The following is a 25,567-nucleotide window of genomic DNA, read 5'->3' on the forward strand; positions in this document are numbered from 1 at the left end:
CTCTTAACGTTTAACTTATTCATTTAAAAAGTCATTTAAATTAGTCTCCAAAATCGTTTTAGATCTAAAAGTATTCTACTCAAAGAAAAGTGGCATTATCAATGAAATTAGAAGGGACTAACGTGTCTATCTTCTCAGTTTCCAAAATTAACTTAGAAATAAAATCAGGAAACAGGAAATAGAAGAAATTTAGTACATTAAATCCAGTAGCCTTCATATTATAGGGACCATTAAGATGTCCTATTACAAAGTAGAGAGAAAACAAAAACATCACCACATCTTCATTTTAAAAATTTGGAAAAGTTAAATTCTCATGATTAGAGGAGTTTGTCTTTATCATATTTTTCCTTTACTTCTTTTACATTCATTTGCATTTGTTTGAAATGTAAACTCTGGGTAGCTTAGATCTAATTATAGACTGAGTGTTTAAAGCCTATATGAAATTTTATAAAGAAACATTAACAACAGTTCTTATAGTTATATATAAATTACGGGCTCATTTTAAATTCAGTTAAGAAATATCCATTTTCAGCTGTTGCTTAATTTTGAGAATGGTCAAACCCAAAATATTTAGAAATTTTTTTAGAGGAAATTGGAAAAATAAGAATCATAGCATTACACTCTTCTATGGGTATAGCAGGGGATGGAAAGCATTTCAAAATCACTTCATTTTTTCTAGAAAACCTTGAGAAACAGCAAAAGACTAGGGGAAAGAGCCCAGTAATCTAGTGCTAGAGTGCTGGGTTTGAAGCCTGCTTCTATCATTTAATAGATATGTGACCGTGGCCAAGTTACTTAAATTCTTTGTATTTCAGTTTCCTAATCTTTAATGAAAATGACTATAGCAATGTTTTCTTCATAGGTACTAATTACAAGTATTATAATGAATCAGTTAACAAAAGTCTGGCATAAATAACATGGTGGTTTGTTAGATACAGTTTTCCTTAATATTCCCTTGCCTCTATCTCTTCACTCCACAGTACAAGCCTTCTCAGCCAGTATGATTTGTCCTACTTGCTGATAAGTTAATTCAAATACACAAAAATAGAGAATCAGTAAAAAATAAATAAATAAATAAAAATAAAATTATAATATGTACATGTTATATTTTAATTTAAAACATGTGAGTGCATATTTATTGGCCAATATTTTGCCATAAAGCCAAGGCCATCCCTCTGAGCATAAATCTGCTGAATAAAGTCCTATTATTTCCTTCTTGCTCTATATATCATTTGCATGTCAAATCACCTTTTATTTAAAGATACCTGTGAAGTAAACTGAGTAAAGAATGCATCTAGAATTCAAGTTTTTCCCCAATCTTTGACAGTTGCCTATTCCCCTAGACATCGTATTTTTAATAGCAACTCACTTTTTTGAATTTTTTCAATAATGGTTTCTTTGAAATAATTTACCTTCACACTCATGTTTCACGACATGAGTTTATGTAACTAATTTAATTACCTAATTACTAATAACAAATACAAAGAGTATCTATAGGTTTGAGAATATAGTTGACTCTTGACAAGAATACCAAAGAACCTGAGAGAACACATTTGTGCAGAAATTCAGAAGGGATCTTACTACTGTGAGCTTCAAGGAGCCTTGAGCATTAATCATTATGTTTTACAGAGAAAATTAAAATTGTCAATTAATCCTGCAAGTTGTTTAAGTGGAAGTCATTTAAGAGTAATTCTATTGTACTTACTTTGATTGTTCTTATGTCTGAGTCCCAATCTAAGATTTTGACCAGTTTGACAGAAGTGGACATGTTTTATTCATCTTTGCATTTGTAACATAGTGCTTGGATCACAGTAAGTGCTTAATAACTGCTAGCTAAATAAATTAGTTTGAATTAACAAATATCTCAATAAATCATGTCAGCATCGCCCTATATTCTTCTGTTGGATATCACCAAATTTACAGCATGGTCTATCATGAAACCCACTGTAAGTATTAATGAAATGATCAAAAACTTCATTATAGAACTGGTTCTTTCATAACAGAGATCTGAAGATGACTACTAAAAACACATTTGGGTTAAAATATAGTGTGTATTATAAATATATTTTGATCCAATAATGATGGGCGTTCAGAATAAATATTTGTATTTAGAATTCCAAACAAGAACAACAGCTAGGGGAAATCTGTCCTCCTTGCAGCCATTTCAAAATATTAGGCAATTTGAAGTATGATCTTTAGAATTATCCATTTGAGTCTTAAGAGTTTCACCATTCTTTGTTTCTTCAATATCTGCCTCATATTTCAATTTCTTGTGTTTACTCCTCAGGCTCTTAGAAGCACACAGCTACTTTCACAGCACTCCCTCGGTGACAGGCATTTCATATACCAGACAATCAAAGCTTTTCATGTCTGCTCTATAACCACTGATTTGTTGATTGGGGTTTAACCTTTCCTTCCAAAGAAATATCTCTAAGAGGCAGAATTCTTTGTAGAGCCGCAGTTTATGAGAGTGTTATGTTCTCTATTTCATGCTGTTTGTCAGGTGAATGGGATGGCAATACTCAAATATGACCAGAAGAGACATACACAGGTTTATACTGAATCACAGTTCAAATACTTAAATAAGAAGCAATGTTGAAGACTTCAACAGACATTATAAAAGATAAAGCTGACTAGTTAAACCAAGGCCATTTCCCTAAGTCAGCATTTCTTCAGGGGTGGTCTGGGGACCCTTAAGAGTCCCCATGATCAAAACTATTTTCATAACAATACTGACACTACATAATTTTTTTTTTTTTACTTTTATTCTCTTACAATGTACAAAAGTTCATTAGTATGGTTTCAGATTCTACTTTGCAACTAAACTTTGGGAAACTACTGTTTGTTGAGTTTCAGTGTCACATAAAATAAATTCTGTAATTATATGAAAAGCTAGTCAATGAGATTTTATTTATTTCCACTAAAATAGCATATTGCAACAGATTAATTGCAGAAACAGATATGAGAATCCAACTGTTTTTACTAAGTTACAATAAAGAGATTTGCAAAAATGTAAAACAATGCCACTCTTCTCATTACCATTATTTTTGAGGAAATACAACTTTCATAAAAATAAACTATTGATATTAATTTGTAATATGTTTATTACTGAAACTTTAAAATAATCAATAATTGAATATATCATGAATTTTTCTCAGCTTTATTTCTAATATGATCAATATTCATAGACATCACCCATGTAAACAAAAGCTCTTTTCTTTGGAGTCTTCAATAATTTGAGAGAGTAAGTGGGTTCTAGACCAAGAAGTGTGAGAACCTCTGCCCTAAATGAAGCAAGTCTGATCTGAAAAATATAATACCATATAATCTGTTCCCATATTGTTATTGCCTCTCCTAAAACATTTTCCAAAGAATGGTAATGAGCTAGAGAGAACACTAAAGAATCCCTTTCCATCCTGTGTCCAACCGACATACTTTGAAGAAGAAAAAGTAATATCTCATTCTTAAGTGACATTATATAAGTTTTGCTGCTACCAACATAAATCAGATTTATTAGATACTGTAAAACATTGTTACAGCTTATGTTGTAAATGTAACAATTTAACTATTGGTTCCTTAAGTCAAGAGCTTTTAATTGACTTTTGAACTGTTGCTATCTGCTAACATAACAACAAATACTATCAGCTAAAATAACAACTTTTCTAAGTTCCAAACAGAAAATTTGATGAAAGAATGTTCTCTAATTTAAGTAAGTAAACTCTTCTTCTACTTAATATAATCAACATGCAAACAATGAGTTTCTTTGCTCCCAACTGTGCACTGTATCATGAATGAATTATCATGTTTACCCCATCTAGTTACCTCAGTGTTAAACTTTAACATTAACTGTACATCCATTTAATAATATATACATTAGTTTAACAATCAGAATTGATATCAAAGTCATCTAAGTTTGGAAGAATTAATGTGTGTAAAACACCTGTGCTACTTTATTTTCTAAATGCTACTGAAACAATTATGGAAGGACTCCTGCTATATAAAAGCTATAATACTCCTTTATCTCATTATTATTTAAATGTTAAATCCTCCATTAATAGTGGTAAATTGGGTTTAAAATAGAAGGTTTCAACCAGAAGAGCAAAAAATATAAGGTTAAACAGAGTAAGGAACCAGAGCTTCAATTCTGTGGCATAATGCTTGCTAGGGCATGGATTGATATTTTGATATACCCAGAAAGGCAGACCCTCTAACATGCCCTATAGATGGTAAATACACTGATCTGGAACAAAAAATTATGTGAAACAGCTGTTAAGTGGCAGGAGAAATGTGAATTGGACCACCAGCCTGTCATAAATATTGCACTCTTAATCAGAAAGCATCTGTCTTTTCATTTCCTTCTCAGCAATCTTGGCATTGTATTTTAATGGGTAACTGAATGCTTCTCCTAACAGGTGCAACAGTGTTTACAAATTGAAAACCATATTTAAATAAAGCTTACAACTAGAAACTATTCAATTAACAGGGCAATATCTTATGAGAAGGAATCATTCTAACATTTGGCAAATCCATAGATTGCTTTGCATTTGTGAAATTTAATTATTTGAAAATTAGAATAGAGATGCCAAGAAAAGCTGAAGACAAAAGGCACTGTAAGCAATCTTGTGCAATTTATTTGTAGCCAAAGAAACTATAGGGAAATTAGGAGTGGGAGTGTGGGTAGCATGAAATATTGAGGGTAGATATTATAAAATGCCATGTTTCATAAAAAAAAATTTTTTAACTAATAATGTCCCACATGTCCATAAAAAAAAAAAAAAAAAAAAAAAAAAAAACATTTTTCAATCTCTTTGGCACTAGTTTGTTTTCCTACAGCTCAATTTTTCTCCCATTTCTTAACTTTTAAATCCCCTACTTATCCTCTTAATCAATTATTCAGTTGCTGAAATTGAAGAATATAACAGATTCATAATAAACCTTACTGGATAAATAATGTGTATTGAAATTATATTTATATTGAATCCCCCCAAAAATTGTTAAAAAAATGAGGAAAAAAAACATAAATATTGTAAACATATTGACCACAGATAGAATGTAAATAAAGTGAGAAAAGCATGTTTTTGCAATAAATGATAATGAGGCATTTGTCTGAAGAAATGATATGGGCTGGCTTGATGTTAGCCAGAGGGGCACTTTGAGCACTACTTATAAAAACCCAGTGCAGGCCACCAGCTCAAGATGGCAGAGGGAGACACTTCAGGGCTCAGTTCCCCAAAGAAGCTTTCAACAACAAGCAAGAACTTGCAGAACCATCTGTCTAAAAGCTCCAGAAAACAGAAAAGGGTTGTGGTAACAGGACAAGCACAGAATCAAAGAAAAAGACCACTCAAAGGCCATAGGATCTGATGGTGCCCTGAGGAGATCTCTTCCCCACCCCCTCGCAGGTTTTGTGTGAAGCCAACTGGTGCTTCCAGTGTGGATCCCTGGTCCCAGTTCCAGAGGGAACAGAGAACCCTTGTGCACATACTGGGAGCATGCATGTCTGGCCCAATCTGTCTGGTGGTGGCCTGAGGGCCTTAATATCTCAAACCATGCCCTGCCCTAGAAGGTGGCTCACTGGTCTCTCCTACAGAATGCTATGGGAGAGCAGTCATATCGTGCTGCCCAAGGCAAGGGATTTCTGGCTATAGGATGTATACATAGTGCAGTGTCCAGAATATTGAGAAAACTGTATTCTGGGGAAAAGGGGACATTCATATCTGTGCAATTTGGAGAATTCCTAGGGCCACATGCACTTGCTCAAGGCAATAGGCATGCACAGAAAGGGTCAGGGAGGCCCCTATACTTTGGCCTAGAGTTATTCTCCAAACTCATTGTATGGATAAGCCCTGAAAGAAAGCACTCACTCAGGTCAATCTGCACAGATTGGAAAATGTGTTTTCTTTTCCTTCCTTCCTTCATTCCTTCCTTCTTTCCTTCCTTCCTTCCTTCCTTTTCTCCTTCTCCCTTCCCACCTCCTCCTCCTCTTCCTCCTTCAAGCTCCTGAAATTCAAGGAAAGCTCTGTCATAACACTATCTAGATAGAAGCTTAAGGAACAGATGCCTTAGAGTCTAAATTCCAGTGATAATACACTAAAATATCAAAATATCCAAGTTTCAACAAAATATTATATAACAAACAAAGAAACAGGAAGTCATGGCCCAGGCAAAGGAGAAGATTAAAGCATTAGAAAACATCATTGAGGAGGACCATGCCTGGTACATTCCAAAGACTTTAAAAATAATGGTCTTAGATATGCTGAAAGAGCTAAAGGAAAACATACACAAAGAACTAAAGGGAATCAGAAAATGATAGATGAACTCAAAGAGAATATCAATAGAAAGATACAAATTATGAAAAGGAATCAAACAGGGTTGAAGACCACAATAAAAAAGCCCTACAGGGGCTCAACAGCAGACTGGAGCTGGCAGAAGAAAGAACCAGTGAACTTGAAAATAAGATAATTAAAATCAGTCTGAGGAGCAGAAAGAGGAAATAGTGAAGAAAATTGAGCAGAGCCCGAGGAACTAAGGGACACTATCAAGCATGCCAATATACGTATTGTGGGAGTTCCAGAAGGAGAAGAATGAAAGAAAGGGACAGAGAGAATATTCAAAGAAATAATGGCTGAAAACTTCCCAAACTGAATGAAATATATGAATATACACATCCAAGATGCTCAACAAACCACAAACAGGATAAATCCAAACAGGCCTCAATGCACCATGTTATAATCAATCTTTCAAATTCCAAAGACAAAGAGAAAATTCTGCAATTCGCAAGAGAGAAGCAATGTGTCACATATAAGGGAGCATCAATAAGATAAAGTGCCAATTTCTTATCAGAAACCATGGAGATAAGAAGGCAATGGGAAGACATGTTTAAAGTGCTGAAAGGAAAAAGGAAAAAAAAAAAAAAGCCAACAAAGAATCCTGTATTGGCAAACCATCTTTCTAAAATGAGGGAGGAATGAAGATATCTCTAGCTAAACAAAAGCTGAAGGACTTTGTTATCACTAAACCAGTCAAGCAGTATGAACCCGTTTGTAAACAGGACTTTTGAAGACATTATTACTTATTTTTTGTGTGTGTGCCCAAACAGAATGAGGGTGGGCCTTTTTCTAATATGGCTGAAGTCCTTATAAGCAAAGGAAATTGAACAAAGAAGTAGTCACAGGCAGCAGCCAGAAGATGGAAGTCAATAGAATCCAGAAGATAAAGGAAAAGACACATTGCCATGTGACAGAAAAGCCAAGGAACTCCAAATATTCACACCAGCCAGAAGATATTTACTCTGGGACAAAGCAAGCCTTCTAGTCTGTAACACCACGAGCCAATAAATTTCTGTTGCTGACCATCCCATTGTATGGCTTTGTTTTAGCAGCTGAGAAACTAAACAATCAATCCGTAAGGAAAATGGCATGGATATATATATATATAATATATATATATATATATAATATATATATATATTTTTTCTATATACTATTATGTACAATTAACTTTATTATTTAAACTTCACTTTTTCCTTACTACAGGACCTAAAATGCAAATACATACAACACAATGATAAATCAATTATTTAAGACTCACAATGTATAAATATGTAACTTGTGACAAAAACCACAAAAAGGTGGAGGAATGGAGGGGTATAGGGACATAATTTGTGTATGCTATTGAAGGTGTTAAATCGTTATCAAAGCAAATGAGATTATTTGCTTAACTAATTTTCTTAAATTGAGGATGTTCAATTAAAGCCCCATGGTAAATACTAAGAAAATATCAGTGTCTATGCAAACTCACAGAGACAGAACATGGAGCACAGGCTACCAGGGGTGGGAGGCAGGGGCAATAGGGAGTTAATGCAAATTGAGTGTAGGGTTTCTGTTTGGCATGCAGGAAAAGTTACAGTAATGGATGGTGATGAAGGTACTGAAACAATGTGAATATGATTAATCTGACTGAATGGCATGCTTGGGACAGGATGTAACAGGAAGATTTATGTTGTATATATGTTTGCATAGTTTTTTGTTGTTGTTGTTTTGTTTTTTAAAGAGAGAAACTATAGAAATAATGACAATTAAATTTAATACTTGATACTGGATGAGAATCTAAGAATGGAGGAGAAAAGTCTCAAAAGGACATTATTGAGTGACAGGTCAAGATGGTGGCATAGACAGAAGTGGAAGCTAGTTAGTCCCCCTGGAACAACTAATAAAAAACCAGAAACAAGTAGTAAATAATCCAGAACAACTGTGGGGGGACAAACATGACTGTCCACTCTTCATACACCAACCTGAATTGGGAAGAATGCCAGAGATCACAGCATAAAATCTGTAAGTAAAAACTGCAGATCCAAGCCCTCCCCACACAGCCTGAGCTGCAAAGCCTCATGGGGCTAGAGAGAGGCTCTCTCCCAGCAAGTGAATATAGATCAGCTGAGCTCCAACTGTAGATTTAATTAGTGAGTATGAACTGCTCACTGTGAGCTATGAATCCCCAAGAAGACAGAGGCTTTGGGTGATGACTGACCTTGGAGAGCCGGAGAGTTACCGCAGACTAGCCCTGAAGGGGACTTTCTGTCCCTGTTTTTGCTCAGTGGAGAAATTCTCAGCCATTTTCAGTTCCCAGTGCTCTGACACACACAAAGGTGGAGATATCACAGGCATAGAGGGACCATTGAAATGCTAATGACCTCTCCCTAGGGTTCTATCTTCTCTAAGAGGAAAGGGGTGGGCACAGCTCTACTACCCACTTTCTATTCAGAACCAGACCCCAGAGCCTGGGGAAAAACAGCCACAGGTCACACCTTACACCAGTCTGGAACTACAGGCTGACAAGTGCCACCTGCTGGGCAGAAAAGCACAGTGACCTGAGGCATCACAGGGAATACCAATTTTCTAAAACACACCCTGATACTGAATATTTCTTCCTTCTGGGACCTGAGCCCATTCTGGTCTGGGAAAACCTGATTGTTGTAACCAAGGAAACCATGCCTAGACAACAGAAAACTACAACATACACTAAGAAAAATGAAGTTATGGCCAAGTCAAAGGAACAAACTTAGACTTCATCTGAGATACAGGAAGTGAAACAGCTAATAATAAGTCAAATTAAAAAGTTTAAGGAAGATATGGCAAAAGAGCTGAACCATACAATGAATACACTGGGCATACATAGGGTAGAAATTGAAAGTTCAAAAAACCAAATGGCAGAATCTATGGAAATGAAAGACACAACACAAGAAATGAAAGACACAATGGAAACATAAAAAGCACATCTCAAGAGGCAGAAGAAAACACTCAGGAACTGGAGAACAAGGCACCTGAAAGCCTACACACTAAAGAACAGGTAGGGAAAATATGAACAACATCTCTGGGAACTTAAGGACAAAACAAAATGCAGGAATGTATGTGTCACTGGTGTCTCAGAAGGAGAAGAGAAGGGAAAAGGGGCAGAAGCAATAATAAAGGAAATAGTCAATGAAAATTTCCCATCTCTTGAAAGACATAAAATTATGGACCCAAGAAGCACAGCATACCCCAAACAGAAGAGATCTGAATAGGCCTACGCCAAAACACTTAATAATCAGATTATCAAACATCAAAGATAAAGAGAGAATCCTGAAAGTAGCAAGAGAAAAGCAATGCATCACATACAAAGGAAGCTTGATAAGACTATGTGTGGATTTCTCAATAGAAACCATGGAGGCAAGAAGGAAGTGGGGTGATATATTTAAGATACTGAAAGAGAAAAAACACCAACCAAGAATCCTATATCCAGCAAAACTGTCCTTCAAATATGAGGGAGAGCTTAAAATATTCTCTGACAAACAGACAATAACAGAGTTTGTGAACAAGATACCTGCTCTAAAGGAAACACTAAAGGAAGCACTGCAGACAGAAAGGAAAAGACAGGAGTGAGAGGCTTGGAAAACAATTTTGGGAGATGGTAGCACAGCAATGTAAGTACACTGAACAAAGATGATTGTGAATATGGTTGAAAGAGGAAGGCAGGGACCATGTGGGACACCAGAACAAAAGACGAATGATAAATACTGGGACTGTGTAACTCAGGGAAACTAGGGTGCTCAAAGATTGTACTAAAAGGTACAAATATGTTTTTACATGAGGTAGAATAAATGAATGTCAACATTGCAAGGTTTTAAAAATAGGGTGGGATTGGGGGGAAAATACAATCGATGCAAACTAGAGACTATAACAGAAACATTCTATTATGCTTCCTTTAATATAACAAAGGCAATATAACAAAGTTAAATGCATATGGAGGGGCATGGGAGAAGGATATGGGACTCTTGGCATTGGTGATGCTGCCTGACTCTTTATTCTACTTTAGTTTAATGCTATCTTTCCTTTTGTTGCTTCCTAGCTGTCTTGTTTTGTTTTGTTTAGTTTTCTCACTTTCTTTTTTCTTTTTCTTTTCCTTTTTTTTTTTTTTTTTTTTTTTTTTGTCTCTCTACCTTCTTTGACTCTTCCTCCTTCTTTGTGGAAGAAATGGAGATGTACTTATATAGGTAGAGGTGATGGTGGTGAATACATAAATATATGACTATACAGGGAACCATCAATTGTTTACTTAAGAAGAAATGAATGGTGTGTGAACAAAACTATCTTAAAAAATGGGTTGATGAAGAAACATTGAGGGCACTATATTGAGTGAAATAAGACAGACACATAAGGACAAATACTGCAGGGTCTCATTGATACAAACTAATTATATTATGTAAACTCATAGACATGAAATATAAGTTACCAGGATACAGAATGAGGCTAAAGAATGGGGAGCGGTTGCTTATTATGAACAGGATGTTCAACTAGGGTGAACTTAAATGTTTGGAAATGGACAGGGGTGATGGTAGCATGTTGTGGGAATAACTAACAGTGCTGAAAGTTGTGTGAAGGTGGTGGAAAGGGTAAGGTCAGAATCAGGCATGTCACCAGAAAGAAAGTTGGAGGTTAAAAGATGGGAATGTATAAAACTGAACCCTATGGTGGGCAATGTTCTTGATTAACTGAACCAGAACAAAAGTATGACAATACAAATAAAAGTTAATAATAGAGAGGTACATAGGGAAAAAAATATATACCTACTACAAACTATATACTACAGTTAAGTATTTTAACATTCTTTCATCAACAGTAACAAATGTACTATACCAAAACTATGAATCAGTAATGGAGGGGGTTGGTTAGGGGCATGGGAGGATCTGAGTTTCCTTTTTTTTTTTTGTCTTTATTTCTTTTCTGGGATAATTAAAATGTTCTAAAAATTGAAAAAAAAATAATTATGTTGATGTTCACAGCTGTATGATGGTACCATGGGCAACTGATTGTACATTTTGGATCTTTGGATAGTTGTATGGTATGTGAACAATCTCAATAAAAATATATATATTTATAAAGTAAAAAAAAAAGGGACACAAGAAAAAACTGGAATATAGAATGTAAGTTTTACACGATGTAAACATTATATCAACATTAAATTTCTTGAACTTGATAACTGCACTTAAAATGATTACAGAAGTGAATATCCTTGTTTGTAGGAAATGTACCCGTTCAAGGAGTGTAATGTACGCAATCTGCTCTCAAATATTCAGAAAATAGATGCTAGATGAGAGAGAGAGAGAGAGAGAGAGAGGAAGAAAGAAAGAATAAAAGAAAGGAAGGAAGGAAAGAAGGAAGGAAGGAAGGAAGGAAGGTGGCAAAATGTTAAAATTGGTGGATCTGGGTTATCTGGAAGGGGTATGTTGGAATTCTCTGTACGGTGTTTTCATTATTTTTGCACCTATCCTCTAAGTTTGAAATTATCTAAAATAAAAAGTTGAAAAACAAAACAAAACAAAATAGTGCAGACACCTCTTTAGAGAGTTTCATGTGGAGATATAATGACACCCGGCCACGCTGACCCCTGTCTTCAATGCCTGTGCTGTACTACCAAGAAGCTCGCTGCCACTCTCACTGCAGCACCGTGACCAGCGTCTCCTGCTATAACTCTGCTAACTGCTGCATCAGACCGGCTCCCAAGACCACTGCTAACTGTATCCACCTACAGAACTTTAAAGACTGATATCCTCCACCTTTGGAAATATCGTGTGCCTTTGACCTGGCTACTGTGCATTTGTTATATTGGCAGCTTGTGATTAAGCAAGCAAATAAATTGCATGGAGCATTCTAACTAGGGTCCTTGGATCTGCTTTCAAGTGCTAAATTTACTTTCAATTTCAATCTGCTTTCAGTTCATTATGACAACTACATTTCCATGACAATTGACATAGTTGGCAGGATGCCAATTCCAACACACTTCCTGGTTAAAGTACTACAGCTGCAATATTTATCTTTAAATTTCAAATTTCTAATAACAAACAAACAGACAAAACCAAAAAACCTGAGAAAAAGGCTGGGGAAAACTCAAGATGTAGAACATGTTTTTAAACAACCAAAAAAGAAAAAAACTATGGGTTGAAAACAAAAAAACAAAACAAAAAAAAACCTGAGGATCCTTGGAGACCATAGAGGACTTCAAAAGACAGAAATTTAGCATTAGAGACACTCCAGATGTTGCCCTGATCACCTGACCCAAAAGGTTATGTCCTATAATTGAAAGAGCAGATGAAATATCTTATTTATTACTGGGAACAATAAGCAACATGGACAAAGATAGAAATAAAGGGAAAATTCTAGCCAGAAGGATTGTGTCTGAAAGACCAATCCCAAATCCCAACCCATTTTCTTCTGCTCATGACCCAGACCCCTGTTCAGCAGTGAGGACCACCCAGATGGATGGGTGGGGAGACCTACAGCAATCGCTAAAACTACTAAGAACAGTAACAGAGCAAAGGACATTAATCAGACAAGAAATCATAAAATTAAGGCAAGAATTCTCTCAAAATGGAGAAATAACTGCAACACAGTGGCTATTAGATCTCTGGTCCAAAGGATGGCATCATTTGCCACTAACAGGAAGTGAATTTATGATTTGGAAACATATCTAATGATGCTAGGCTAAATCAAATAGTTCAAAGTTTTGGAGAAAAACATCCAGAAATAGAAAGATCACTTTTTGGATGGATATCTAGGACTTAGAAATTAAGGTGGCTCTCACCAAATTTAACAGCAGTAAAAACAGGGACTTGGTTTTTGGTGGGGCATGCCACTATCTTGATGAATTTGGGGCTATTGATTCTGATTTATGACCATCGTACTAACAGTCTATAAGAGGCAGAAGCAACAGACCAAATTAAGAAAATTACGCTGAAATCAGCACCAAGTCATGAGGGAATGGCTCCATTCACAATTTTCACAGGTGCTAACATAATTGGCAAATTAATTGATGCAATTTGAACTGCTGAAGAATTAAGTCAAGACAAAAATTATGCATTCAGAGCAGTGTTCAGGTTTGAAAACCAATGAGACCACCCCCATTTAATTCAGAATGAAAAAAAAAAAAAAAACGAAAAACAAAAAACAAATAACACCAACAGAGAAAATGCAGAAACAAAATAGGATGCAAAATTGTTGGAATCCTTTCAATAATAGAAGAAGAGGATTTAAGAAACCAAATCAGATAAGAAAACCATTTAGAAACAATGGCAAGGCAGACAACACTTTATACCACCTAGAACTCCTTACATGACTAAGGCAGTAAGAAGTGAAATGCAGGATAAATCAAGAAAAAGAATGGGGAAGCATACAGACCTTATCCAGATAGGGTCTCAGCAGTCTCTGTCTCCCGGCCTAAGCCAGAAACAATTGCCCATACATAGATAAGCATCTCTAAGGATAATTGTAAATATGAACAAAAGTTCATGTTAGTAGACACTGGATCCCAAATAACAAAGATTAAAAACTAGATTAGCAAAGATCAAAAAATACATAGGATCTTGGGTTAATAGATATATTGTGTTCTAGTTTGCTAATGCTGCCAGAACGCAAAACACCAGAAATGGATCGGCTTTTACAAAAGGGGGTTTATTTGGCTATACAGTTACAGTCTTAAGGCCATAAAGTGTCCAAGGTAACAGATCAGCAATTGGGTACCTTCACTGGAGGATGGCCAATGGTGTCCGGAAAACCTCTGTTAGCTGGGAAGACACATGGCTGGCGTCTGCTCCAGAGTTCTGATTTCAAAATGGCTTTCTCCCAGGACGTTCCTCTCTAGGCTGTAGTTCTTCAAAAATGTCACTCCTAGTTGCTCTTGGGGTGTTTGTCCTCTCTTAGCTTCTCCGGAGCAAGAGTCTGTTTTCAACAGCCATCTTCAAAATGTCTCTGCAAACTGCAGTTCCTCTCTCAGCTTCTGTGCATTCTTCAAAGTGTCCTTCTTGGCTGTAGTAAGCTCACTCCTTCTGTCTGAGCTTATATAGTGCTCCAGTAAACTAATCAAGGCCCATGCTGAGTGGGCGGGGCCACACTTCCATGGAAATTATCCAGAGTTATCACCCACAGTTGGGTGGGTTGCACCTCCATGCAAACAACCTAACCCAAACGTTCCAGCTTAATCCCCACTAATATGTCTGCCCCCACAAGTTTGCATCAAATAACACGGCTGTTTCTGGGGGACATAATATATACAAACCGGTACATACTGTAATAAAAGAAATGGGATCCATGAAAGTCAAATGCCTGATAAGACGTAATTTAGAAAAAAACATAATGGGAATGGACATTATAATACCACATGCAAATGAAAATAAGGAATATGACAGTTGCATTTGTGAAGGCTAAATGGACTCCCATCATGTTACCAGATTAATTAATACTCCACAATATAATTTAAAGGCAGTTTCCAGGATATTAATAAAAAGATACAAGAGCTACTGGAAGAGGGCATAATAATCCACCATCTCACTTTATAATAATCCCATTTGGCTAGTTAAAAACAAAACTTATGGATTCTAGAGAATCACTGTAGATTTTAGAAATCTCAACAAGGCTGCTTTAAACTGAAGGGAGCACTATCAGATATAGGTACACTAATTAATAAAATTACTATAGGAAAAGGAATATGCTATCCAACTATAGATGTTAGTGATATGTTCTAGTCAAAGCCAGGCCATGCCAGCATTCTCATGGGAAGAAAAGCAATATATGTTCAACAGATTACCACAAGGACATATTAATAGTCCAGTAATAGCACACAACCTTTTAACACAAGATCTACATATATTTTCTAACACATTTCCACACCAGGATATTATGTTATCTTATACTGATGATATTATTAAAATTGGAGCAGACAAAAAGAAAAGAAAATATTAAATTACAATTAATTTCCTTTCTAACAGAAAGAAGAGGCTGGACTATAAATCCTAATAAGGTAGAAGGACAAGATATTACTGTAAAATTTTTAGGAATACAATGGTCCTCAGAAGAACAAACTATACCACATCCAATCATAAACAAATTACAACAGTTACAATCACCCAAAACAAAGGAAGAGGCAAAAAAAAATTTTTGATAGGTTTATTTGACTATTGGAAACAGCATATACCCCACATGGGTATATTATTGAAAACAATATATGAAACAACAAGGAAAAACAAAACCTACTTCTGGTGACAGAAATAGGAATTTGCACTCACAAACTAAAAGATACAATTAAAACAGACATTAGCACTGACAGCAGTTGACTCTAAATTTAAACTAGAATGTATATTTATACAAGGGTTTGCCACATGGTCATTACAGACCAAGGCACCAAAAGACTAAATTTTATCCAGTAGATTTCCGGACTGAAAAAATTCCAAGGGTTGAGACCAAATACTCTCCGTCAGAAAAGAATGCCTGGGGACTGTATGAAGCACTACAATAGAGCCATTAACAGAAAAAGCATATTGCTAAGAATTCCACTCCATACTGGTATGGGCTAAGCAAACACCAAATGAGTGCAAAGGAATTGTGCTGGATCAATGGGTTCTCACTTGGAAATAGTATATTTTTGAGTGGGATATTCAGATGGACATTGACACACTATATTAACTAAGGAAATCTCAGCATTGCCAAATGTGGGCTTGCTAGAATTTCCAAGGGCTGGCAACATGGATCACCCTGGTTCGAGGCACTCAAAAATGCATGGTGAAGCATGACCTTCCCTGGGAGAAGCGGGAAGGCTGTGGCATTGAGAACCAAAAGACGCAAAAACCTACTTAGTGAGGGGACAGGGCATTTCAGTGCAATATGAAAAATCAGTAGCAATCTGCTGGCAGTTGAACAAATTGAAAAGAAGGAGAATAGACATATATACAGATTCATGGTGGTAGCTAATGGAGTGGCAATATGGTCTGGATCATGGAATCTGAATAATTAGCAAATTAATAATCATGACATTTGGGACAAAGAGATAAGGGATAAAGTAGCTATTTTGAAAATAGATATATGATCACAGCACATCAAAAGGATGAATCTAAGACAACAAAACATACTAATGCAGGAGACTGGTTAGCTAGGATAGAAAAGGGGCATAGGGCAACTACACCTAAGGTAAAATTAAAGAAAGAAAAGAAAAATGGAAAATACAGAAAGATAACATAATACCATGGAGGAAAATATGTGAATGAGCACAGGAACATGCAGTACCTCAAGAATTATCTGGTGCCATTAAATAAGTACAAAAGAGGAATTTGCCCACATACACACACATTGCAACAGACATTGTTGACAAATGTGAGATTTGTAAAGAAAATTAAGACATGGAAACATAAAACCATTTATAACTGACAAACAGAAACCAGATACACCATTTAAAATAATACAAATTGACTGTATAGTCAATGTCCCTAACAGAAAATAAAGCTTACTCTTATAATATAGTAGGCCTGTGGTTAGGGATTGGAATGCCTTCTCTACATAAAAAAAAAAAATGTTGAGAAATTAACTATTAAAGCTCTTGAAACACAGACAGCAAGGTAGTCATTGTACAGGAAACAAAGTACAAAAAAGGACAGAAAATGAAGGACTATGCTGGAATTTTCATTTAGCATACAACCCCACAGCAGCAGGAACTTAGAAAGACATAATGAATTATTAAAAGAAAAACCAAGACTACTAATAACACAGACCTGAAAGGTTGGTCTAAACAAGTACGGAGTGCCACTAAAGCCTTAAATCATAGGGAACAGCTGAAATTATCTAGCCCTTTAGATATGATTAGAACAGAACCTATTTAAATAAAAATGTGAGTTAATACAGAAAGACAGACTGGAAAGGAACAGAGGGGAAGGTATTTGCAGCACAGATAAAACTATGGAGATAGGAGAAGTTATAGTGCCAACCTCACACAAGACTTACTGACTAACCTTAGGAAAAGGACATCTAGCACAGGCTAAACATATTAAGATCATGCCCATTGCACTTACAGACATGCAGCAATTCTGATTGAACTATGCATCTTTTTGATCTGCATCATGGTTGGAAGTCAAACTCATGGCAAGAATGGAGAAAAAAACAACACTAGCAATAGTTCCAACCTCTCCCACTTCTACAACACCACTATTAGTCATACCACCAAACAACTTTACCTCTATTGAATCTGAATTTACAACACTACTTCTATGCACTGACCCTATACCACAATAATTTCAGCACTTTTAGAAGAGTGGAGAGAAGAAGTGGGACAAAACATCAACAGTGATGAGGAATTCCAGAATATAGAATGGGATGACTGCGAATGCCCAGCGCCAACCTGGGGCACTGAGGACATTGATAATTCTTCTATTGATAGTACTGAGACTGACTATCCTGAACAACTTCTGATTGAGCTAGATGCTCGTTCAGGCATATTCAAAGCTTGAGTGAACAAAATACAGATGTGATACCTAATTTGGTTTCTGTACTCAGATATTATAGTGAAAGAGTGGGTGCATATTATGTAATGGGCATTGGTACTCTAGAACTGATAGAACCAATAGACGCAGCTCCAAGGGTTCTAGGATGCCTGTTTGCTGCCAGAGTAGTTAGCTCCCCTGTAGAGAATCTAGTAATATATCCATGGGAAATACCAGCTAATTGCTTTAATGCTATATATCTTGTCATTATTGTTTAGTGTTATGCTTGCTATGTTTTTGCTGAATGATATGGCCAATAATGCTAATTAATCATAGGAGACATAAGAGAAGTGTGACTGGAAACTCTGGTAATGAAACTACAACCAGGGTCACAACAACCAAGGACCCAATTCTACAAATTAAAGGAAAAAATTTAATTTAAAGGTGGCTATACTGGCTAGCAGAAACAAGTAGTCTTCAGACTTCAGGATATGCATATGAGTAAATGAAAATATCAGAATTAAGGCATTCATTCTCTTGTGCTTGTAGATATTTAACCAGTGTTTCCAGTGGAAATGTTATGAATCCTTGAGATACTTAAGTAGGTATGGATATCACTACCATATGTGCACAAGAGTCCATAATCTAACCCCACAGACAAAGCTAAAGTGCTACCATTGCTCTGTAAATATTAATATAGCTAAGACTTATCAAGTAATGGGAAGTGCCAACAATTCTGGAATGTGGTATGAATAATTACTATAATCTTGTAGGCAGTCATATAACAAGTCTTATAACAGACATGATCCCATATGACCCACAAAATAGTAAAATTTTGTGAATGGTACTTCTCAATAACAGGTTTGTTGAAGAAATTGATGATAATCATGATGGTGATTATGATGAGGAGGAAGAAGAAAAGGAAGGAGACAACAGACAAAAGAAAACGATGAGGGAAATAGCACCAAAGCTGGTATTACTCCATGCCTATAACTCTTATACAACAACAATTGTTAAATTCTACAAAATTGTGGCCTAAGGTTAATGTGAAATTACCTCCATTACCATACAATCAGATAATGAGAACAGGAGCTATGATACAACAAATTGTGCTCATATAACCCTTAAGTTCAAAGAATGGCCAAATATGTTCCATTATGGAACTATGGCTTTATGTAAAACTAAATTAGCCATACGAAAAGCTGAATTCTTTAAACCAGAAGTATTCTGGAAGATAATGATAATGAGCTTGCTTATACAGAATTAGGTTAGCAACAGGATATTTCCCTTAGTGTTAACCACAGTCAATTTTGTGGGCCAGAAGAATTCTCTAAATTTAGGTCATAACTTACAAATTGACCTACCTACCAAATGTTCACTGATGGTTTTTTAAAAATCCTCTGCCATTAATGCAGTTAAACGCATAACAGTTACCTAAACATTAAGAAACTGTAAACTAAGCACAAAATTGTAAACTAAGCACAGGAAGAAGAGCATTACAGAGAATATACACATGGGATCATGACATGTATTTTCCTAAAATAATGGCTTCACTCAATACTGCTTATATGCCAATAGAAAAAAGTTTGCAGCAGACAATGAGAACTTGCAGACCTATTAATGTTATAAAAGTGATATTTACTTGGAAGAAAAATTGTCAAGATAACGTAGTTGGATGGTTTGGAAAATTAAACTTTTAAAAATTTGGAGAATGGATGCTTGAACACGTTAAAGAAATTAGAGCAGTTATATTGATTTTATTAGGAATTACAATGTTGTAAATATTATAAAATAATGTGTGCAAAAATATTGTGGTCCAAGATCAAAGAGTGGATTGTTGTGTATTGAAATGTTATTAAAATCCTGAATACTAGAAAACATTCTAAATGAATGAGAAAAAACAAACAAATATTGTAAACATGACCAAAAATAGAATGTAAACAAATGGAGAAAAACATGTTTGGTAATAAATGATAATCAAATACTGGTGTGGAGAAATGATGTGGACTGGTTTGATGCCAGTCAGATGGACACTTCTTATAAAATCCCAACATAAATGTCACTTTGGCAAGTGTTCTAGTTTGCTAATGCTGCAGAATGCAAAACACCAGAGATGGATAGGCTTTTATAAAATGGGGGTTTATTTGGCTATACAGTTACAGTCTTAAGGCCACAAAACGTCCAAGGTAACACATCAGTAATCGGGTACCTTCACTGGAGACGGCCAATGGCGTCCGGAAAACCTCTCTTAGCTGGGAAGGCACATGGCTGGCGTCTGCTCCAAAGTTCTGGTTTCAAAATGGCTTCTCCCAGGACATTCCCCTCTAGCAAGCTTGCTCTTCTTCAAAACGTCACTCACAGCTGCACTCCGTTTCCTCTCCTTGAGCCAGCTCATTTATATGGCTCCACTGATCAAGGCCCACCCCGAATGGGTGGGGCCACGCCTCCATGGAAATATCCCATCAGTTATCATCTACAGTTGGGTGGGGCACATCTCGAAGCAAACAACCTAATTCAAACATTCCAACTTAATCCCCACTATTCTGTCTGCCCCACAAGATTGCATCAAAGAATATGGCTTTTTCTGGGGGACATAATACATTCAAACCGGCACAGCAAGTGTTAAGTTGATGCAGATTGACATCCAGTCACACTGTCTTCCTTCTTCAATGCCTGTGCTGTGCTGCCAAGAAACTCACTGCGTCTCTCACTGCATGACCGTGATCAGCGCCTCCCACCTTTGGCTTTGGAACCTCCACTGAATGCTGCATCAGACTTGGCTCCCAACCCCACACATTAAAAGTATCTACCTGCAGTCCATCAGCGCTTGGGCCAATGAACTTTAGAGACTCTGGTATTCTCCACCTTTATTGTGTGCCCTTGACCTGGCTATTGTGCATTGGTTTTACTGGCAGCTTGCGATTAAGCACACAAATGAATTACATTGAACATTCAAATCAGTCTGTCAGATCTGCTTTCAAGTGCTAAATTTGCTTTCGATTTCAATCTGTTTCAGTTCATTACGACAACTACATTTATATGATAATAAAAAAATAAAATTGACAGGAATCCTATGTTTCACATTACAAACATCCACGTAAATTATAAATCAATCACTTCTTCAAAAACATTAATATAATCATAAGATTAGCTCACTTAGAACACACATAAAGTATGTAAAGTAGAAGGAACTGTAGAATCAGTCACTGCAAATCTTTTACTTAAAAAGAGTGGAAATCATGAACTCAGTTCCTCCTGGGGCCACATAGGTAATATAAGTGAGTGTGCAAGTCTGGTGAAACATGTAGCCCTCTAAGGGGTCATTCATTTCCCAATTTTTGGATGGAAATAGGTATCGAAGAAATATTCTTTTTGACCATACTCTAGGACAAAGACTATGGCAGACTCTTCAATAAAACCCTCGGCAACCTGGTAAGCAATATTCTATTTAGCCATTCATTTCCATGGAGAAAAAGAGCCCAATATTGCCAGAATGCCCAATTTTTCAATACCTAAGGACAAACAAAATATATCTGTGGAATGGACCTTATTATTGTGTTTCCAATTTGCCATGTTCAGTATAATAATTGAGAATATGGGCTTACATTTAAACAGATCTGAGGTCAACTTCTGTCACCATTTATTAGCTTTGTGACCTTGGACAAGCTAGTTGACTTCTAAGTTCCATTTCCTCCTCAGCAAAAAAAAATAAGTAAATAAAATGGCACTGATAATAGTATTTATTATGTATATTTATATATTATGTAACATATAATTTTATTTAAAAATCTAATTGCAATTTCATGAAAACACTCTAATTTCCTTACCTACTTAACCAAGTGGCACAGGATAAATATTTTTTACATTATGAATAAAGCCTTTCAACATTTATAATTGCTCTTAATAACAAATATTTATTTGGATACAAATATTTATTATAGGTTAAAACAAAAAGCAAAAGTTAGTATCTGTTCTTTGGAGAGGTTCACTAAACAAAATTATCTCATCTCAAGCATTCATAGTTTGTAAGGGACAAAACCATTTCTAAAAATTTTCCCCACTAAAGCAATATAAGCAAGGTCATTGGTTATAAAATATAAGAGATTCTCCTTTAATTACTTTTTGGAGGAAAATCGAATAAAAATTGATTTTCATGATGGGTAGTTAGACATTCTGGGTATAATGTGAAAAACTGATTAGCTCCTTCAGACTAAGCCAATTCTATAGATTGTCCTTAGCATTAGGGGGTTCACAATGATAATAGTACCTTAGACATTTACTGAGATCTGTTACCATTTCCCAGCTGACCCTCATCAAATCCTACCCTCTGCAGTCTCAGAGGCTTGTTTTCCTTGATAATTAAACAAGCTTCTTCCTTCCACTGATATGCTCTTATCTAAAAAGTTTATTGTTGTCTGGACCCATGATCGGACAACAATAACTGCAACAACTGTGATGACACTATGACTGACAGGGGGTGGTGGTTATGTACGAGGTGTTAGCTAAACCCTTTACTTGCATGGTTTCATTTAATGCTCATTTTATAGCTCTATGGAGTAAACTGTGTAAGTATATCAACATTACTCATCGGTAAAATAACTGAAAATTTTAATGATTTGTCTAGTAGGTGTCAGAGTCAGGAGTCAGGTAAAATCCAATTCTCAGCTTAAAACTGAACCAAGATGAATTAGACATGTATTAAATAGGAACTATAATTCAATTTTATTAACATGACAGGAGCTGGATGGGCTGGGATGAGGGGGTGATAAAGAGATACTGAAAATATTAAGCAGGAAAATAAAAAATGGATTAATTTCTTAAAACATCAATTTCATTAATGTGCATATATTGAGTTTGCATAACAGAGAAGATACCTCTATATATGTACTCCATTAAAAACAATGGTGTATGAAAATCCAAACTTAAAGAATTGATTAATCATAATGATGACTTTTGCATCATCTAGGAATTCATCTCATTGTAATAAGATTCACCAAGGTCTTTAGATAGTACAGTCCCCCCATGAATTTAAGTTATTACTAAGGACAACTAGCTATTTGAAGAGGGAATGAAATGGGAGGTGGAGGGAGTTGCAGTAAAACATAAAGCTAAATATTGCTAGAAGTTGTCAGACATTAAGATAGTGCATATGTGAAGCTGAAGCCATAAAAATATAATTTAAACATGACTTTTCAGGAACATGTACATTTGAAAAGCAAAGAAGACTTTAATTTTTCCAGTCACTATTTTGTTAATGTAATAATTACTTCAAACAGGTCATCTCAGAAGCTTTCAAATAACATCCAATAACAGACACACAATTTGTAAAAGAAAGTAAAATATTCCAAGAGGTTTAGGTCTAAAGAGAAACCGTTTCCTGTGACTTAATTCTAAAATTAAATCCAACAAATGGATGAACATAGACTTAACTAAAGGTGAATTATACCTCTGTGATATTCTTTGGAAAATGGCTTCCAGTGTCACAAAAAAAGTAGTATATTTTTTAGGCAGGCAAACTATTGACAAACTGTGAGTAGCTAATCCACAAGACTCACATTAATATACAGCACATGAAATGCATTTTCCCTTGGGCTAGGAGATGAGAATCTATTGCACATGTCATCTGTTTCTGTGAATACTGAAGATTACAATTATGTTTTGATGTTAATCCAACTACTGCAAATTTCATGTTGCAAAGCACACTGTGAAAATGTGAGTGACAGTATAAATCTCTTTAAATTGAATTCAACACGATTGAAAAGAGCTGATGTTTGCAAATACTGCACAAAGCCTCAGAACAACAAGACACACTCTCTAAATGAAGTAGCTTTCTATAGTGACCTATTTGGTAAGAATGATGAATAGCCAGAATAAAATCAAATTCTGCATGGCTGCTATGTTTTGTGGGTGTGTGTGTTTCACTTTTAGGAATAATCACCTCTAATGTGTTGATGTCCTCGTAAACAAACTGCACGGTGGGAACTCCAAGATGGTTGATGAAATAATCGGCGTCACCTTGTATTTGGACAGAACTGACATTGTTTTCTGCGCACTGTGCTCTTCTGGTACAGTTGAAATTCTTTTTCTGAAAAACAAAATTAAAACTGTTAATACATATTCTACATAGGTCATTCCTAAATAAGTGCTACTCAAAATGTGGTTCATGGATCAACAGCATCATCTTCACCCAGGAGCTTGTTTGAAATGCAAGTTCTTAGGCTCTATCCATGTCCCCAGAAAGGGAACCTTTGGGATGGGACCCAGGAGTCTTTGTTATAACAATTACTCTATGATTCTGATGCTCATTGAAGCTTAACTGGCATCAGCCTAAAGCAAAGCTTGCTGCTGTTTCTTCGAAAGCATTTTTATCATAGATTTATTTTTTAGTTTAGTAACTTTTAAACTGACGATTTTCCAAAAAATGTAGATTCCCTAAAAAGATTTAGTTTTGGTGGTGGTGGTGTTTTAAGTTTCCCCATAAATTTACAGGATGGCTTGGCAGAATGTAACATTCTAAACATTCTAAAAATGTTTATCAAACACTACAGAGGGATTTTTTTTTTTCCATTTGCTCTTAAAAACATATTCCCAGATGTCTTAAGAGTATATGCCAACAATTACATTGGAGATATAGAATCATACAACTAGGTGCAACCTCTGAGGAAATATAAGATGTTGGAGTATTATTTCTTAAACCAGGAGTTATCTAGTGTGAAAAACAAATGACAGTAGCCTCACAAAAATAAAACAAAGCATTAAAAACAAAAATCAAAAACAAGCAATTTAAGGTTTAGTTTTTTGTTTTTTTTTTAAGATTAATATTGATTAAAAATGCATTCTGTGAAAAGTTTTCCTAAAATCTAGAAGGTCTCTGAGACACAGTTATGTCAGCTATAAACCATAGAAGAACACCAATATCCTGGGTGGTAATTGTGAACATCACACCTAAGAGCAGACCCGAAGCATTTACAAAATACATGTTTGCCCTTGAATCAAGATAAGGTCCTCTTTGGCATGATGCAATTTCAGAAATAATTTTGTATTAAAAACTACTGAAGATTTGAAAAACTTGAAGTTTCATATTGAGAAAAAGTTACTCCAGCTTATTGTAATGACAGTGCTAGATTTTCCAAGCAAAAGACAGTGTTCTCTCCAATGTTCTGTGAGGACTTAATAGTAAGATTTTAGCAACAAAGTTAAAACCAGTTAAAATGAAAAGCCAGAATGTTTATAAACAGGGCAGACTTTGGCTTAATGTTATTTACAAACATCTGGGATATTCAAGCACTTTAGAAATAGAAGAGAAAGCCGGTCTTATCATATAGTATAATCAGTAGCAACCTAAAGTTTTTTTATGGCAACCTCCATCAGTTTACTTCTTTTCAAGGCCTAATTTTCTGAAAAAGGAGTTAATCCTCTTTCACTCCCTGACACATTCTTAGGATAGACTCCATAAGGTTTTATAGCAGCCTCGGGCAATTTAGGGAGGGTCTTGAATACTCTAAAAGAAGAGCTACCAGTTCCTAAAAAGCAAACAAATGTATTATATAGCAAGCTAAAAATTTCAAGTGTTTTTGAGATATCCAGGTTTTGAAAACTGACACCTCTCAAAGAGCTTGTTTATAGCCAGAATAATTTTTCCAAAGGAATTTGAATGCCTTGGGTAAGACATTCAGCAGTAGTGTCTGACACCCAGCCTGCTTTACTCATTCAAATTTAGGCCACCAGAGGCACCTGAGTTTCTGAACCCTAGATGGTTGTATTTTTTCATGCTGTTAATGAGGATTTGAT

The 25,567-nt window shown here is 35.6% G+C and overlaps 1 protein-coding gene across 4 annotated transcripts in view; it reads right to left on the reverse strand.

The window, feature by feature from the left end:
* Positions 1-25,567, reverse strand: part of NAALADL2 (N-acetylated alpha-linked acidic dipeptidase like 2) — a 1,146,579-nt gene that overhangs the window by 311,340 nt on the left and 809,672 nt on the right. For all 4 annotated transcript variants that reach the window (XR_005217472.1, XM_037840432.1, XM_037840429.1 and 1 more), the window contains exon 10: positions 23,715-23,861. Coding sequence is in view for 3 of the 4 variants with exons in the window: in XM_037840432.1 (XP_037696360.1) it covers positions 23,715-23,861 (147 nt within the window). In the remaining variant the exon portion in view is untranslated. The remainder of the gene's footprint in view (positions 1-23,714; positions 23,862-25,567) is intronic.

The sequence above is a fragment of the Choloepus didactylus genome, chromosome 1 (genome assembly GCF_015220235.1).
Source record: "Choloepus didactylus isolate mChoDid1 chromosome 1, mChoDid1.pri, whole genome shotgun sequence".
Lineage (NCBI taxonomy): Eukaryota > Metazoa > Chordata > Mammalia > Pilosa > Megalonychidae > Choloepus > Choloepus didactylus.